The sequence below is a fragment of the Acinonyx jubatus genome, chromosome A2 (assembly GCF_027475565.1).
Source record: "Acinonyx jubatus isolate Ajub_Pintada_27869175 chromosome A2, VMU_Ajub_asm_v1.0, whole genome shotgun sequence".
In the NCBI taxonomy this organism is placed as follows: domain Eukaryota; kingdom Metazoa; phylum Chordata; class Mammalia; order Carnivora; family Felidae; genus Acinonyx; species Acinonyx jubatus.
In genome coordinates, this window is record NC_069383.1 from 152,378,687 (window position 1) to 152,396,686 (window position 18,000).

General features: G+C 57.9%; 1 protein-coding gene across 1 annotated transcript; it reads left to right on the forward strand.

Moving 5' to 3' along the window:
* Positions 1-1,601: 1,601 nt before the first annotated feature.
* On the forward strand, positions 1,602-17,594 carry IQCN (IQ motif containing N). Its single transcript, XM_053219624.1, has 3 exons — positions 1,602-3,532; positions 5,427-5,564; positions 6,693-17,594. Exons 2-3 carry the CDS (start codon positions 5,481-5,483, stop codon positions 17,508-17,510), a joined length of 10,902 nt encoding a protein of 3,633 aa, XP_053075599.1. The 5' UTR covers positions 1,602-3,532; positions 5,427-5,480; the 3' UTR covers positions 17,511-17,594.
* Positions 17,595-18,000: the final 406 nt, after the last annotated feature.

Sequence of the window (18,000 nt, forward strand, 5' to 3'; positions counted from 1 at the left end):
ATGGGCCCACGGTTGTCTCCTTGGGGGAAGAGACACCAAGATGGAAAGAGGACAGCCCAGTACCGGCAGGCAGGAAAAGGCAGAAACTTGGACCTCTGGGCCTCTGTTAACCGTGTCTGTAAAATGGGCAGAACAGTTGTAACATTGTCCCACAAAGTTGGAGGATGAACAGTTTGTTCACAGAGTGGTGCTTGGCTACAGGTGGTGCTCAGTGTAACCTCATCGTTGTCCCGTGGATGGAGATGCTATCTCAGGACCAGAAGAAAAGTGGCCCAGGTGGGGTCTGACGGGCAGTCTGCCTCCAGGACTGGAGTTAGAGCTACATTCTGTGCCATCGTCCTTTAAGGGCATTGACTTGGAGTCAGGATTTTCCAAGTACTCCCTGAAGACCTCTCCCTTCCCAACATCCTACTCTCCCATTTTGAGGAAACTAATGTTAAGAGAGATTGAGTAACTTGAGGTCACACAGCCTGAAGTTTTCGGGAGACTGCAGGGACATGCGGACCTCACCTCCAGAGCCTTGACTGCCAGGCCGCCTTCTTCCCCTGCCTGCTCTGGCCCGTGCTGTTGTGTGGGCAAAAGACCCTGGGTTTGGGGCTTCTGCTTCACTTGGGGCCTGGAGGGACCTAGGCACAGGGCAAGTCAAGCTGGTGGTCGTGTGTTGAGCGCCAGCTGTATACCCAGCCCTGCTAAGGAAGGCGGATGAATTGTCCCTGTTTTATAAATGGGGAAACAGGTGCAAAGAAGGAACGGCACATGCCCACAGTCCCTCTGCCATTGAAAGGGTGGGACTCTTCCTTCTGATCACCCTGGCCGCCCACTTTTCAAGGCTTCGGGAGCTGCTTTGGGGGTTGGTTTTTAACCATGTGACCTCCTCTTGAGCACCACCTACCTTCAGGCAGAGGTTTCAGGAGGGGGCCCGGGAGCGAGAAAGAGGCTGAAGCTGAGTTGGGGGTGTCTTGACACAGAGGGGGCCAAGAGCCATGTTTTAGGGGCAGAGCTTCACTCTTCAGGAGACGGAACCCTCACTTGCCAATTTGCCACTGCGTGACCTCAACCAAGTCCTCTCCCCTCCTCCCCTCTACCTTCCGTGCTGTGAAATGGGTATGTTCATGCCCAGGTAACATCTCCCATATCACTTTTGGGGAAGAATAATAACGATACTCAAGTGTTTCCCGTGCAGCCCCCAATCTACAGAGAAGGGGAGGCCCAGGAGGTTGAGAGATGTGCCCGACACCCCCCTGAACTGTTTTATTCCTAATCCTGACGTCAAATGTGTTGGGGGGTTTTCCCCACACCAACCAATTCGGTTTTCTAGACACCAGGTGCCCTGCAATTCGGTTCTGACATTACCTGGAGTTAGCACAGACTCCACAGGTGAAGGTCCTAGTCCCACAAGACCATCCCCGTTTAAGATGCCAGTTACGGGGCACCTGGGTGGCTTAGTCGCTCGGGCTCGGGTCTGGATCTCATGGTTTGTGGGTTCAAGCCCCGCATCGGGCTCTGTGCTGACAGCTCAGAGCCTGGAGCCTGCTTCGGATCCTGTGTCTCCCTCCCTCCTTGCCCCTCCCCTGCTCATGCCCTGTCTCTCAAAAATGAATAAACATAAAAAAAAAAAGATGCCAGGTGCAAGCCCCAAGTTGTCACCTGGGACATCTGAGCAACCAGCTAGAAACCAAGGGTTTCCATGACCCCCACCCCAGTTTTTATAACTTGCCAGAACAGCTCAAAGAGCCTAGAAAAGTGCTTTATTTACTATTACTGGACTATTTTAGAGGATACAACTCGGGAAGAGCCAGGTGGAGATATATAGGGCAAGATACAAGGGGAGGGGGGGTGGAGTTTCCACGCCCTCTGTGTGTGCCGCCCTCCTGGTACCTCCGCGTGGTCACCAACTAAAAAGCTCTCTGAACCCCAGTGGTCTTTTTCCATAGGCATGATGGTTAGATCATTGACCTTTGGTGATTAGTTCAATCTCCAGCCCCTCCTCCCTCCCAGGAGGTCTGGCAGGTGGGGCTGAAAGTTCCAACCCTCTAATGCCTTGGTCTTTCTGGGGACCAGCCCCCATCCTGAAGCTATCTGTTAGTCCCCAGCCATCACTCATCTTTTAGTTTACAAAAGACACTTATCACCCTCAGAGATTCCGAGAGTTTCAGGAGAAGAGTGCCAGGGACCAGGGACGAAGGCCAAGTATATCTTACTGTATCCCACCCCTGCTAGATGGCAGAGCAGGGGCTAGAACCCTAGACTCTTGCCTGGCTCCCAGGAGCCTTGGGTCTAAGAGGAGGCCCTATGTTTTCACCAGCATGTGACACGAGGGCTTTGTTGGAAACCACAGATCTGACCCCATACTTGAAACCTTTCTGGAAAAAAAGTCCTTGAGTGCATCTGGCCCTGGAGAGGTCAGTGTCTCTCCAGGCACCCCCCCCCCCCAAACTACTTCTTTCTTTTCTGGCCTCAGGGCCTTTGCACAGCTGGGAGCCTGATAACACTTCTTCCCTCAGCTACCCAGCTGGCCTTGGAAGCTGTTCCCCAGCAACCCCCAGGGAAGCGAGGCAGAGGCTGCGGGCCGGGCTGTGTGGCTTTGGCAGGACCCTGCTGAGCCGAGGCCAAGGTGTGTGTCAGCCCCAGGCCCGGCCAGCAGTGTGATTCACACCGGGCATCAGCCCAGCCCCAGGAGGTGAATGGGGACGGTGGCCTCACTTTCCCCTTCAGGACTGTGGCTCAGAGTCAATACCCGGTTTTGCCAGGCCCGTATGGGGACCCCAAGGGACCTTGGGCCTAGCTTCACTCTAAGGAGCCCCTGTCCTCAGAGCCAGACACAGACAATCCCTGGCCTTTTACAACAGCAGTGTCTTCTTTGCTCTGGACCCCTTATGGCTCCCCAGAACCTTCTTGATAAAACCCAAACTCCGTACTCCTCTCTGACTCCTCCCTATTCAGTTGTCCTCCACCTCCGGCCCTCTTCTCCCTCGCCTCCAACCACATCAGCCTCCATGTTCCCTAACCATGCCTAACTTCTTCTGCCTCAGGGCCTTTGCCCAAGCTGTGTTCTCCACCTGGGATGCCCTTCCCCCAGCTCTCCTGTGACTAACCCCTTCTCCTCTGGGACTCAGCCCATCCACCCCCTCTTTGATTCCTTCCTAGCAGTCTCACACCCCCAAGTTATTTGAGTTGTTTGTGTCCCCAGACCCAGATGAGGTCCCACTACAAACTTAGGTGCTCAACAAATGCCCAAGGTATGTGAGACTGAGTCTGCCTTGAGACACGTGTAGGGGAAGAATTCGGGCCCCCCTCTGTGCTCAGGGCATTAATTTTCTGTTCAGAACAGGCAGGAAATATGTAGCAACCACCGTAACCCTCAGCCCTGATCTAGGTACTGCCCCCACACTGGGTCTGCCTTCTAGAACCCCCTTTCCCCAGGAGGAGCTGGTGGGGATTGGCTGGAACTTGGCTGTGAGTCACAAAGCCATTGTGGCACCAGGGCCCCAAGGCTGGCCATTCGGGCCGGTCGGTTCAGCTTCAGGGGCAGGTGAGTGGGGCTGGTGGAGGGTTTGCGGGGGTGGGGGGGGTGGTACACGGAGACTGGGCTGTTCTCCCCTGGCCTCCAGCATCCTCAGAGTCCCCTTGGACTCTCCAGGCCACTCCAAGAAGTGGGTCAGCTTTTCAGTCCCTCAGACCAGGGGCGCTCGGCGCCCCCAAAAACCTGATGGTGGGTTTGTCTGCCTGGGGTCCCAGCCTGGAGAGCCTATCATGTTTCTTGGGAGGCCGGGAAAGTGGTCTTAGCTTGCGTGACAGGGAAAGTGAGGCTCAGAGGGGTTTACTCAAAATTTCCAAGCCATTGAAAGGGCTGACCCATATGGCTGATGAAACCCCAGACTCTGGGATAGGCCGTTTCAGATCCTGAAGCTGCTCTCTCCAAGTTCTGAAGCTTGGGCTGCATCCAGCCGTCCATCCATCCATCCATGCATCTATCCATAAACATCTATTGAGCACCTATTGTATGTACTATTCTAGGCACTGGGGGTTCAACAGCAAAGAAAATAGGCAGACATCCCTACCCATGGGCAGCTCATAGTTAATTGGCGGGGAGGCAAATCAGAAATAACAAAGAAATAAGAAATGTGGTATATTGGCTTCTCCGGGCCTCAGGTTTCTCCTCTGTGAAATGGGGACAATGACTGTGCCCACCTCCAGGAGAACCAGCCTCGGGCCCATTTGCCGTTATGATTCAGTTCACACTGATGCTTGTCCTGAAATGGGCCCAGCCTGTCCTGGGGCTGGGGTGAACACCGGGCTGGGGCAGGACATTCAAGCCATTACATAGGTGACGCTACCACATTCATTGTGAAAGGAGGCAGCGCGTGGGTCTTTGAAAACAAATCTATTTCAATCATCTCTGTCTTAAGGTGTTTGGTCTATTATATCAGTTACTGATATGGTTGAATTTAAGTCTTCTGTTGATGGGCATTTGGACGGTTTCTGGTTTGGGGTGAGTGTAATGAACACGTGGACCTCTTGAGTGTAAATGTCAGGGTGGAATTGATGAATCGCCTTCAAGATACCGACAGTTTCCCCAAGTGGTCATGCTGTGTCCATCTTTTAAATTTTAGCCCTTTTTTGTGGATCTGGACACCTTTCTGATGGCTGGATTGCATACCGCTGTATGAATGTGCTGAGTAAATTAAAACAATTTTTTTAATGTTTATTTTTGAGAGAAAGCGAGCGAGCAGGAGAGGGGCAGAGAGAGAGGGAGACACAGCATCCGAAGCGGGCTCCAGGCTCCGAGCTGTCAGCACAGAGCCCAACACGGGGCCTGAACTAACAAACCGCGAGATCATGACCTGAGCTGAAGTCGGACGCTTAATCACCTGAGCCACCCAGGCCCTCTTGTTCTGTGTAATTTAAGCCGCCTCCTGTTGATAAGCATTTGGGTGGTTTTCAGTTTTTACTCTTCTTCAACAATACAGTGATGAACATCCTTGAACATCCTTCTTTATGCACTTGTAACTGACCCCCTAGGAATCACCTTTTTGGCTATCTCTAACTGTTTTGCTTATATGTACAAAATAACATTAGGGGCTCCTGGGTGGCTCAGTCAGTTAAGTGTCCAACTCTTGATTTCAGCTCAGGTCACGATCTCACAGTCATTAGATTGAGCCCTGCGTCACTCTCTGTGCTGATAGCATGGAGCCTGCTTGGGATTCTCTCTGTCCCCCTCTGCCCCTCCCCTGCTCGCACGCACTCTTTCTCTCTCTGTCTCTCAAAATAAACAAACATTAAAAAACCCCGAATAACACTAGAATGAACTTCTCTGTACATTCATCTTTGTGGAATTAAAAGTCTTTGATTTTTGTTTTGAGATGCTAGGGTTTGGGGATTTTGTTTGTCTGCTTTTTAACATTTCTTCTCATGTTGGTCTTGAGGTCAGAGCCAGCCCAGGGCAGTGTTGCTGCACGTTGCATGAGATGAAGGGCTGAATGAAGGCTGCTTCCTCTTACAAGTTGGCTTCTGAGATTGCACCTTCTCCTCCTGCTCCTTCGCCAACTCTGTGGCCCTTCAAGGTATGCAGATGGCTGGGAAAAGAAATCTGGCTGCTCCCACCAGATGGCAGGGATGTGGGGGGGCTTCTGCCAGACAAGTGTATTATGCTCCAGGTTACGCATCAGGGCTGCTTGGCAATATCCCAACTCCCTCTGCACCAAGGTACTTCTGAAAACCGCAGTCACCCCCTCGTCCTTCTACTCATCCTTCCATCTGTCGTTGATCTACCCATCATCTACGAGTCATCCACCATTTATTCTCTGATCCATCCAGCCATCAGTCTACCTCCTGTTCATTGATCTCTTCAATTCCTTCAGTTCTCTTCATTCATACGCCCATTTATCTACTCAGATTTCCTCCATCCACTACTCATTCGTCTACCCATCTGTCTATTCCTCCCTCCTTCTCTCTCCCCATCCATCCATCCATCCATCCATCCATTTGTTTATCCATCCATCCATCCATGTGTCCATTTCCTTATTTGTTGATCTGTTGATCAATTCATTCATCAATTTCATTTACCGATTTATTCTTCCACACAACCCTTTATCCATCTTTCCAACCCACTCACCATTCATTTATCCAGATTTATCCCTTCCGTATCTAGTCATTCGTCCACCTATCTGCCCAACTTCCAATCCACTCAACCACTCATTTATTAATATAGCCACCCACCCAACACTCACCTGCTCGCAGCCTGAAACCAGGCCCCGTGACCGAGATGGGGACTCAGAAATGACTCAGACTTGGTTCTAGCCTTCTAGGAATTCATAGTAAATGGGGAGAGGCAAAAAATAACACACACACACACACCCCAGAAATTTTCCAAAATAGTGTGATCAGTGCTATATTCACACTATGTTCCAGATATAAAGGAAGTTCAAAAAGCAAGAAGGTGGTTGGACATTTAACCGAGCGGGTGCCCTGTGCCAGCATTGAAGTGGCCACAGGATGATGGGGGAGACATAGGTACCAAAGGCCACCGCGGTAGGTGGCCAGGAGAAAGAGGGCTTGCAAAGGAGAGGAGGAAGATTGTGAGGTGCCAAGAACAGGAAGAGGTAGGTCCTGGAGTGCTTGCTGCAGCAAGGAGACCTCTTGCCTGCATGACCCCACTCCCTGACCACCTACCTCCTTGCCACCCTTCACAGGCAGAGCTGACCTGCTCAAGAAGAAAGACAATGCAGCAAGCAGCGCAGCCCCAGTTATCACCCAATGGGCAGAGCTTGTACCAGCCCCAGTCCGACCCCAATCTCCAAGACAAAGCACGGACACTGCGTCCAAAACCTCAGCATGAGCCACTTGGTTCCAAGGAGAGCCTTCCGCAAGATCTGGACAAGGACAAGAAGGCAACTCGTCACATCCCACGCCTCCGGGCTGTGGTTGAGAGCCAGGCCTTCAAGAACATCCTGGTAGATGAGATGGACATGATGCTGTCCCGTGCAGCCACCCTCATCCAAGCCAACTGGAAAGGCTACCGGCTCCGGCAAAAGCTGATCTCCCAGATGATGGCAGCCAAGGCCATCCAGGAGGCCTGGCGACACTTCAACACCAGGCGTCTCCTCCGGTCTGGCAAGTCGGTGGAGAAAAAAGTGAGCGTGGAGGAGGGGGACATCCCTTACCACCCCCCCCAGCAGGTGCGGTTCCAGCATCCGGGAGAGAGCAAGTCCCCTCTGGCTCAGCCCATCATGGTGAGCAAAGAGACCCAGTTCCCTTCCTCCGACAGCCTGGCTGCCTGCACCCACCAGCTGGTCCTCCTGCAGACCCAGAGTACTCCACAGCCGGGCATACGGGTCCCTTGTACCATTGGAGGCCCCAACGTCACCTTCCTACCACACCAGACCGTTGCCATCAGACTTCCATGTCCAGTGAGTTTAGATGCAAAGTGCCGCCCATGCCTGCTGACAAGAACCATCAGAAATTCCTGCCTTGTCCATGTAGAAGGGGACACAGTGAAGACCAAGCAAGGAACTGCCAGAGCCAGCAAGTCAGGAGCTTCCGGGCCACCACCACCCGTCAGGTATGCCCCGGCAGTTCACCGATCACTCAAGACCCAGACCCAGGACCACATGGAAGCAGAGGTCTTCAAAGCCCCACCCCAGACAGGCCCAGCACCTGTGATAACCAAGACCCCGCCCCAGCCGTGTGTAGTGCCCACGGGAACAGTAGCCAAGGCCCCACCCCAGATGTACCCAGCGGCCCGGATGACCAAGACCCCAACCCCGATGTACCCAGCAGCCACGATGACCAAGACCCCACTCCAGTCTTGCCTGGCAGCCATGATGAACAAGACCCCACCCCAGCCATGCTCGACGCCCACGGCAACAATAACCAAGACCCCACCCCAGATGTACCAGGTAGGCCCGGTGGCCAAGGCCTCACCCCAGACATGCCCGGTGGCTGCAGTGGCTAAGACTTCACCCCAGACATCCCAGCCAGCCACAGTGACCAAGACCCCATTACAGTCTTGCTTGGCAGCCATGGTGAACAAGACCCCACCCCAGCCATCCCCAGCAGCCCCGGTATCCAAGACCCCAACCCAGATGCGAGCAACAGCCTCGATAACCAACCCTTCACCCCAGACACGACCGGCAGCCATGATGGCCAAGATCTCACCACAGATATGCCTGTTAGCCTCAATGATCAAGCCCCCAACCCAGACACGCCCTGTGGCCGCAATGACCAAGACTCCGCCCCAGACATGCCCAGTGCCGGTGATGGCCAAGACACCTCCCCAGAGCCGTCTGGCGGCCATGGTCACCAAAACCCCAGCCCAATTCTGCTCGGTGGCTGCCATCATCAGGACCCTGTGCCTGCCACCTCCAACAGCTGGAAATCTGAAGTCTTCACCTCCAGCAGCAGCGGCAGCCGGAGTTCCCAACACCTCATCCCACACGTATCTGAACGGACCAAAGGCCAAGGCTGTGGTGGATGCAAAGCAGACAACAGGGATGGTCAAGATCTCATCCCGCTCATCCTTGCCTGAGGGAAAGGTCAAATACTTTCCCCCACCACATCTGGGGGCTGGGACTCCCAAGGCTCCAGCCAGGCCTCCTTTAGAAGCTGAAAAAATCAAGACCTTCTCCCAGAAACAGGTGAAAACAGAAACAGTATCCAACACTAGTGTGGCCGTTGAAACGCCCAGGGCTTCGCCATGGGCAAAAGTGACCAAGGACAGGAACAAGTCCTCATTACAGACACACCTGAGGACCGATGTCATGAAGGTTCAATCCCAGGTGTATGTGCCTGTAGAAACAGCTGTGGTCCTACCCCGGGGCGAGCCGGCCACATGTCCGGCCAAGGCCGCGGGAACATGTCTGGCCAAAGCTCTGCCCCAGGAACGGCTGGCCACGTGTTCAACCACAGCCTCGTCCCAGGGACAGCTGCTTGCTGAATTGACCGCGACTCTGCCCCAGGCACATCTGGGCACATGTCTGTCCAAGACCCTACCCCAGGCACATCCATCCACCAAGCTGACCAAGGCCCTGTCCCAGGGACATCCACCTGCTGAGCTGACCGCAGCTGAGGCTCAGTCACATGTGGGCCCATGTCCGTCCAAGGCCCTGTCCCAGGCACGTCCATCTGCCAAGCTGACCAAGACCCCATCCTTTGCACATCTGGGCACATGTCTGACCAAAGCACAGTCCCAGGCACATCTGGCCACAGGAGCAGTAAAGGTCCAATCTCAAGCACATCTGCCTACCGGGCTGACCAAGGTGCACTCCCAGGCCCAGTGGGTCACAGAAGCAGCCAAGTGCCTCTATGGAACCCACCAACCTGCTGAGCTCAGCAGCAAGACCCAGTCGCAGCCGCTCTTGGCTGGGTTCAGGGCCTCCTCCCAGCCTTGTCATCACGTTGGTGCCCTTGGCACTCTGCCCCGAGCCAAGCCAGAGGACAGACTGACCCAGATCCAGCCCCACAGCCATGCACAGGGCAAAGCCACCCAGGGCCCATGCCAGGGGTCCTCTGAGACCCAGAGCATGCTGATGCCCCTGTCGGCATCTGCCGGACACCCCACGTGCAACATTGAATCCTGGGGTGACAGTGGAGCCACCCGGGCCCAGCCGTCGATGGCCGGCCCAGCCACACCCTGCCAGGAAGAGCTGGCAGCCTCCCAGCTCGCCTCCCTGTGTGCCGAGCTGGCCGCCGAGCTGGGCTCCCAGGAGGACCTCCGCGCCCTGCTGGCGAAAGCCCTCTCCCAGGGGCAAGTGAGGGCCGCCCTGAACCAGGCCCTGACAAAGAAAGTCCTGGGTGCCACGATGACCAAGGCCCTGCCCCAGGGCATGCTGGGCACAGCGCTGATGAAAGTGCTGTCCTGGGGTGAGCTGGGCATTGCCCTGTCCCGCACCCTGACCCCCACCGAGCTCCGGGCAAAACTCGCTAAGGCCAAGCAGGGCAAACTGGCGGGCGTGCTCAGCAAGGCACTGACGGAGGAGGAGTGGGCAGCCCTGAGCCAGGCCCTGTGTCAGGGGGAGCTAGGCGCGGTCCTGAGCCAGTCTTTGTCTCAGGCAGCCCTGAGGACCGGAGTCGTCCTCCCCAAGGCCACCTCTCAAACAGCAGGAAGCAGGATGACTGTGATGCCGACCCCAGTGGAGGTGGGGAGCCCATCAGCTGCGTGGGGGCCCACCCTAGGCCCCGTGAGACCACAGCCCAGCAAGGTCAGGGTTCCCCAGGATGGGGCCTGGGAGGGCTTCTTCACAGGCAGGCCTGCCGGGTTCTTAGCAGAGATGGGGGATGGGGCCATGCTCGGGGGGTCACCCTGCTCGTCGGTGGTCTCCATGGGTGCCTCCCTAACTAGTAGAGTGATCACCACTGTTCATCAATACCCCCTAATTGCTGCCCTGGACCCCACTCCATCACGGGAGATGGGGCCTAGCAGGGACTCCTCCTCAAACCTGTATCTGAATCCTGAGGTCAGTGAGGAAACTGTGTGCCTCCCCCCAGCGGCCGGTGAATTGGCATCGGATCTCAACCCCGTGGAGAGCGACACGGGCCCCGATTTGCCCAGGCCACCCCTCCTGCAGCTGCCCCCCAGTCTGTGGCAGCCGCTCATTGCCAACGGTGTGGGCCCAAGCACCAGCCAGCCGTCAGTGGCCGGTGGCACAGCCCAGAGCTCCCATAAGCCACATGTCAGCAGGGTGGCCCCACATCCGTGGGCCTCGTCGAGGGAGGGCAGGGTGGCCCCGGCTATGCCTCCCCGCACTGTGGGTGGCGGGAAGGCCTCCCACTCCCACCGGTGTGTCGCTGCCTATGGGGGATCCGTTTGTTGGTGTCGGCCCTCCGGGGTCAACAAGGTGCCCCCCGGCGTATACCGGTCATCGGCTACCAAAGTTCCACGACAGCCATCTGTGGTCCGTGAGGACGCCGTGCAGAAAACTCAGTCCTCAAATCACAAACGGGCCTCCCCGGACCCCAGGGAGAGAATCGGCAAGGCGACCTCAGGTCCACGGAGGGCTGCCGCTGTGAGCAAAGCACCCCTAGCCCAACCACAGACTCCCAAGGCCTGTGACATAAGCCTAGGTCTCTTGCCTGGCTCCGCGGCTCCCGGTCATCGCTGGGCACTCAAGACTCAGGTAGATCCCAGTGTGTTCCAAGCGTCCCCAGGCAGTAGGTTGGCACACCCCCTGCCCGGTACAGCCATCCCTCGGCAGGAGAGGAAGCGGACCAAGGGTACCATTTCCAGTGGGCACTGCCCACGGGAGCAAGTGACTGGCCGTATACTCAATGAACTGGTGGCCAGTTTGCCACAGGGTCTGGACAATGACCTGTCCGGAAGCCTGTCCCCAGACTCCACAGACTGTGGCCCGAATGTGAGTAATTCCCAGAGCTCATTGCCCAGCTGTAGTTCACTCAGCCTTTCCACCATGTCTGTGACCAGTCTGACTGCTATCGACCTGGCGGAGGAGGAGTCCTTGGAGGCCAGCTTGGATAGGGACATCGGGGTAGATGCCCTCCTCTCTGGAGAGGCCGAGGGGGGGCCTCAGGGGCCTGGAGACAGGGAAGAAACTAGGGAGGTGAGCTGGCCACACACGACTCCAAACCTCCACCACCCTCCCTCTGCGAGTTCAGAGCCGATGCCCATTCTGCACCACAGCTCAGTGTCCGGTCATGTGACCTTGAGTGTCCACTGGGGCTCAGATGATCCGGATGAGAGGGATGTGTCTTCAGGCCAAAGCTCCATGGATCTGAAGAAGAGCTTGTCCCAGAAATCCTATAGAACAGGACTGACCAGAAGTGTGTCTTTGGGTAATGTGGCCCCTACCGTGTATCAGCAGCCCTCTGGGGCCAGTAGATTAACCTCAAGCCTCTCCCTGCCATCAGTAGCAGATAACATGGCTCCAAACCCGCAACACCCATTTATAGTCAGTAGGGTCACCCCCAGCCTATCTGAATCGTCTATGACTACTAAGGTCACCCCCAGCCTAGCCCAGCCATCTGTGACAGGTGGGGTGGCCCCCAACATAGACCAGGCATCTGTGACCGGTAAGGTGGCTCTCAGCCTAGCCCAGCCATCTGGGACCAGTGGGGTGGCTCCCAATTTAGCCCAGGCGTCTGTGACCAGTAGCGTGGCCCCCAGCCTAGCTCAGCCGTCTGTGACCGGTGGGGTGGCCCCCAACTTAGCCCAGCCATCTATAACCGGTAGGGTGGCCCCCAGCCTAGCCCAGCCATCTATGACCGGTGGGGTGGCCCCCAGCCTAGCCCAGCCATCTATGACTGCTGGGGTGGCCCCCAGCCTAGCCCAGCCATCTGTGACTGGTGGGACAGCTCCCAACTTAGCCCAGGCATCTGTGACCGGTAACGTGGCCCCCAGCCTAGCCCAGCCATCTATTACTAGTGGGGTGGCCCTCAACCTAGCCCAACCATCTGTGACTGGTAGGGTGGCCCCCATACGAGCCCAGCTCTCTGTGACTAGTGGGACAGTTCCCAACTTAGCCCAGGCATCAGTGATCAGTGTCGTGGCCCCCAGCCTGGCCCAGTCATCTGTGACTAGTGTGGTGGCCCCCAACCTAGCCTGGCCATCTTTGACTAGTGTGGTGGCCCCCAACCTAGCCCAGGCATCCATGACCGGTGGGGTGGCCCCCAGCCCAGCCCAGCCATCTGTGACCAGTGGGGTGGCCCCCAACCTAGCCCGGCCATCTGTGACTAGTGTGGTGGCCCCCAGCCTAGCCCGGCCATCCGTGACTGGTGGGGTAGTCCCCAGCCTAGCCCAGCCACCTGTGACCAGTGGGGTGGCCCCCAACCTAGCCCAGCCATCTATGACTAGTGGGGTGGCTCCCAATCTAGCCCAACCATCTGTGACTGGTGCCATGGCCCCCAACCTAGCCCAGCCATCTATGACTGGTAGGGTGGTGCCCAGAGTAGCCCAGCCATCTGTGACCAGTGGAGTGGCCCCAAATCTAGCCCAGGCATCAGTGATCAGTGGGGTGGCCACCAGCCTAGCCAAGCCATCTGTGACCAGTGGGGTGTCCCCCAACCTAGCCCAGCCATCTATGATTAGTGCCATGGCCCCCAACCTAGCCTGGTCATCTGTGACTAGTATGGTGGTCCCCAACCTAGCCCAGGCATCTTTGACCAGTGGGGTGGCCCCCAGCCTAGCCCGGCCATCCATGACCAGTGGGGTAGCCCCCAGCCTAGCCCAGCCACCTGTGACCAGTGTGGTGACCTGCAGCCTAGCCCAGCCATCTGTGACTGGTAGGGTGGCCCCCAGCCTAGCCCAGCCACCTGTGACCAGTGTGGTGACCTCCAGCCTAGCCCAGCCATCTGTGACTGGTAGGGTGGCCCCCAACCTAGCCCAGCCATCTATGACTAGTGTGATGACCCCCAGCTTAGCCCAGCCATCTGTGACCAGTGGAGTGGCCCCCAACCTAGCCCAGCCACCTGTGACCAGTGTGGTGACCTCCAGCCTAGCCCAGCCATCTGTGACCAGTGGGATGGCCCCCAACCTAATGCAGGCATCTGTGACCAGTAGGGTGGTCCCCAGCCTAACACAGCTACCTGTGACTGGTGGGATGGCCCCCAGCCTAGCCTGGCCATCTGTGACCAGTGGGGTGGCCCCCAGCCTAGCCCAGGCACCTGTGGCCAGTAGGGAGCCCCTCAGCCTATTCCAACCATCTGCAATGAGTGGTACGAGCTGTGCAGTTGGTCAGTCAAGTCGGCCCCCTAAAGTGGGTTCAAATCTACCATCATCAAGGGTGAATGCCGTGGCCCCGAGTCGGCGTCATCCATCGGTTGTGACTGAAGTCCCCCCGAGTGCATCATATCCATCTGGGACCAGCAGCATGGGTCAAGGTCTGAGCCAGCCATCTGTGACCCCTGGGGTGGGCCCATGTCAAGATCCTGTAATGGTTAGTGGGGTGGCCTCACACCCCCAGGCCCCTGAGTTCAGTGAGGTGTCCCTTGAATGTCATCAGCCATTCAGTGTCAGGGGGAGGTGCCCAAGTAGGACTGCACATTCTGCTGTTGCTGTTTCAGCCCCAAACCTCTACCAGGTGCCTGTGGCTAGTGGAGAGGACTCTTGTCTAGACCAGGGAACTGGTATATCTCCGGGGGCTCTGTTCAGGGGCATGGCTACGAGCATGTCCCCAGGTGCCATGGCTGCTGGCATGTTCCCAAATATGTCTCGGGGGACCCTGGCTGCTGGTATGTTCCTAAGTGTGTGTCCGGGACCTGTGTGTCCAGGCATCGCAGGGAGTGTGTGCCAGAGAAGTGCGGTAACTGGTGTGGGCCCAGACCAGTTTCAGGTGGCCAGTGGGACGACCCCCACTGCATCCCCGGGCTCTGTGGCAGGTGTCCCTTTGGTTCGTGAACAAGCCTCAGAGGCGGGTCCTGGTTTCTCCCAGGCTTCAGTGCCCAACAGACGGGGTAGGAGTCCATTCAAGTTTTCCCAGGCCAGCGTGGCCCCCAATATGTCTCCGGTCAATGTCGATCTCCCAACACCTTTGAACCACCAGCATCCTTCTGTGTCCACAGTTGTGGCACCAGGTTACCAACAAGCAAACGCTGTCAGCCAGGAGCCTGTGATGGGCACAGACAGTGGCCTGGTGCCAGGTTCTGTAGCCAATAGGATGGCCACAGCTATGGCCCCAGGTGCTGTGGCCAGTGGTGTGGCCCCCAGCCTTCCTCCTGGGTCTGTGATCAGAGGTGTGGGCCAAAGCCTGCCTCCGGGGCCCGTGATCAGTGACGTGCCTCCCCACCTTCCACCAGGTTATGTGGTCAGTGGTGTAGCTCAAACCCTTCCCCCAGGATCTGTGATCTATGGTATCAGCCATAGCCTTCCCCCAGGATCCATGATCAGGGGCATGGGCCAGGGTCTTCCTCCAGATCCCATGGCCAGTGCTGTGGCCCAGAGCTTTCCTCTGGGTTCTGTGGCCAGTGGCATGACCAGGACCCTGTGTCCAGGTTCTGTGGCCCCCAGTCTGATTGCAGCGTCTGGGGCTGGTGGGATGAGGCAAAGCCTCCCTGTAAGATGCGCAGTTAGTTTCACTGCTCCGAGCCTTGTCCCAGGTTCAGTGGCGAGTGAGGTGGCCCCAAATGTCTCCCCTGAGTCTGTGGCCTCTATTATGGTTCCAGCATCTATGGCTGGGGGGCTGAATGGGGGCCTGGTTCTGGGGTCCAGGGCTAGCGCAGCTGGCCTGCCCCCCACAGTCGGAAATGTGGCCCAGAGCCTTCCCCAGGGGTCCATGCTGATCGGGATCACTCCCCGTCCTTACTACGGATCCCTGGCTGGGGAAGGGTCTATAGCCCCCTTCCAAGCATCCCGTGCCATTGGCCTGGCTCAACTTCATCCCCGGGCTGGGGAAGCTAGTGGCACAACCTGGAGGGTGCACCAAAGGCCCACGGTTCTACAAAGAGCCTCACAGTTGAGCCACACTCCTGGGATGATGCCATTTGAGACCACAGATGACCAGGTCATGATGAAGCCAGAGGACCTGGAGAAGGCTCTGTCCCTGGCGTCCGAATCCAGTGGGGAGTCCATAGTCCTCGAGGAAACCCCGTGGATGCCCCATAGCCTCCCGTCAACTGACATCAACCACAGCCTACGGTTCCTTCCCAACGGTCAAAAGCCATTGTTGGAGGAGGTGGTTCCCAGTGAAACCAAGTCGCTGACCAGTGGCATGGCCCCTGTCCCTCCCCAGGCCCTGAGTATTGCCAAGCACTGGAGGGCAGGTGGCGTCACTGCAGCTCTGCAGCAGGGGTCAGCAACCACTTGGGGGGCCCCCAATTCCCACTTTGTGACAACTAGTAGGGTCCCCAGTGTGCACATGGAGTCTGTCAGAGCTACCGGGGCCCCTTTGGCTCATCAACGGGCAACAGCGGCTCATGGGTCCCAGAGCCCCTCGGTGGCTCTCATTGTACCTCAGAACCCCTTGGTGGATCACGTGCCCCAGAGCCACGCCCACGAGGCGGAGGCTTCTACCATAGTCGCAGGGTCACCCAAGCTGGCCCATGGCAGCACTATAACATTCAGTTTGCACCCAGGGTCGGTAGCTGGGATGGGGACCCCCAGGACTTCCCAGAGGTCAGGGGCCGCCAGGGTGGCCTCACATGTGCCGCTTTATCCGCCCAGGGTGAGTGGGGTGGCATCTGGTGGGTTCCAGACAGAAGCTGTCCCCAGAACACCCGAGAAGCCAGCGTCTGGGGATCCGGCTCAGACCAGCCACAAATTTCTTGGCTCTAGAAAATCCTATAGGTCCATGCCTGGTAGTCTTGTGTCGGAAATGCTAGATGATAAGGTAGCCAGGATCGTGCCCTCACGTGACGCGCGAGAGCAGGCCCACAGGTCCTCACGGCAAAGTCCCGGACACCTCCCGGCTACGCCACCAGCCATAACACCAATCACGCGTACTGAGGCGACACACGACATGGGCATCCCTGGGCTGCACCCAGAGTTTCGGAGGGTGTCTCTGGGCTATGAGTCTTCACCTGGCGGTTCCCGGAGGCCCCTTTTAACCCAGGAGCCAACATGGGGGTCTCGGGATTTCCAGAGCGCTGTGGCTCCTACAGATAGTCCTGGGGCACTCCTGACTCCCGCTGTACTCCAGGGCCCCGCGGACGCCGTCAGAGCTGGTGGCCAAGCGCGGAACTCGGCCGCCCCCGGTGGAGCCGTCGGGCCCGTGGACGGCGCAGTGACCCCTGGTGGCCCGTGGGAGCCGGCCAGGGCTTCTGTGCCGGGGGACGCTGTGGGCAGAGAGGCGGCGGTGAATCCCAGGCAGCCGGGGAAGCTGATGGCATCGATGCAGGCCGTGGAGAAGATAATCATCCGCGCTGTGGTCGTTATCCAGGCGCGCACACGTGGCTACCTGGCACGCCGCGCCATCAAAGCGTGGCACCAGTGGGCCGTCATCATCCAGGCCGCCTGGCGTAGCTACCGTGTGCGGCGGGACCTGGCCCGGCTCTCCAGAGCTGCCACCGTCATCCAAGCCGTGTGGCGGGGCTTCTGTATCCGCCGGGACCAAACCCTGCCAGCGTTGCTCCAGGGCATGTGGGCCGAGATGGGCAGCAGGACCGGGTGGACCTCTGACCACCGCTGCTTCCAGTCCTGCCAGCCGCACGTCTGCCCCCTCTGCCAGTCCCTGAGTCCCGGGGCGGGGAGCCCGCCCAGTGTGGTGATGCTCGTGGGTTCCAGCCCCCGCACGTGCCACATGTGTGGCCACACCCTGCCTACTCGGGTGGTGCACGGCACGGGCCGGGGCGCCAGAGTCCAGGCAGGCGTCCCATGGGGCTCTGGCACCCAGACAACCCCCGGGAGCCCCCGGCAGTCCCGTCGCCAGAATGAGGCAGCCGCGACCATCCAGTCGGCGTGGAGGGGCTTCAGCGCACGCCGCCAGCTGAGGCAGAAGCAGGTGGCAGCCAAGACGCTTCAAGCCACCTGGCGCGGCCATCACACTCGGGCCACCCTCACCACGGATGCGCTCTTGGGACCAGCAGCATGGGGCGATCCGCAGTATATGCAGTGGCCGGGTGTCTAGGACATTGGCTGACTGGTGGGGGGACACCAGGAGAGGGGCAATGTGGCTCTTAGGGTCTAGTGAATAAAGCCCTCCACCGCCTGAGTCTTGGTCCAGCTGTGCTCGTGGGGGTGTCTTGGGTGTGGTTGGGGGTGTGGGAGGGAATTGAGAGGCTCTGGAACATCTTGGATGGGAGGGGCCCCAAAGCTTCCAACCGTGCAGTCGGCACCTGGGTTCTGCAGCCGGGAGAGGGACCCTCAATCTTCTCTAGAGGTCAGGGCCGACAGGGTGGCCTCACATACGTCACCGTGTCTATCCGTGGCTAATGGAGGGGAGTCCAGTCAGTTCCAGATGGAAGCGGTCCCCAGCACATTCCAGAAGCCAGTGTCCGGGGACCTGGTCCAGAATGGCCACCATGAGTTCCCTGCCCCTAGAAAATCCTACGGGCGTATGCATGGGTGCCCCCTTCAGGAAATGCTAGGAGTTTCCAGCCACTTCCCGATTGGGGAAG

Excerpts from the sequence above, each read along its gene's own strand:
- IQCN (XM_053219624.1), top strand. The coding sequence starts at position 5,481 with ATGAAGGCTGCTTCCTCTTACAAGTTGGCTTCTGAGATTGCACCTTCT. Across the intron at positions 5,565-6,692 it reads CAACTCTGTGGCCCTTCAAG|GCAGAGCTGACCTGCTCAAG; the intron begins GTATGCAGATGG and ends CACCCTTCACAG.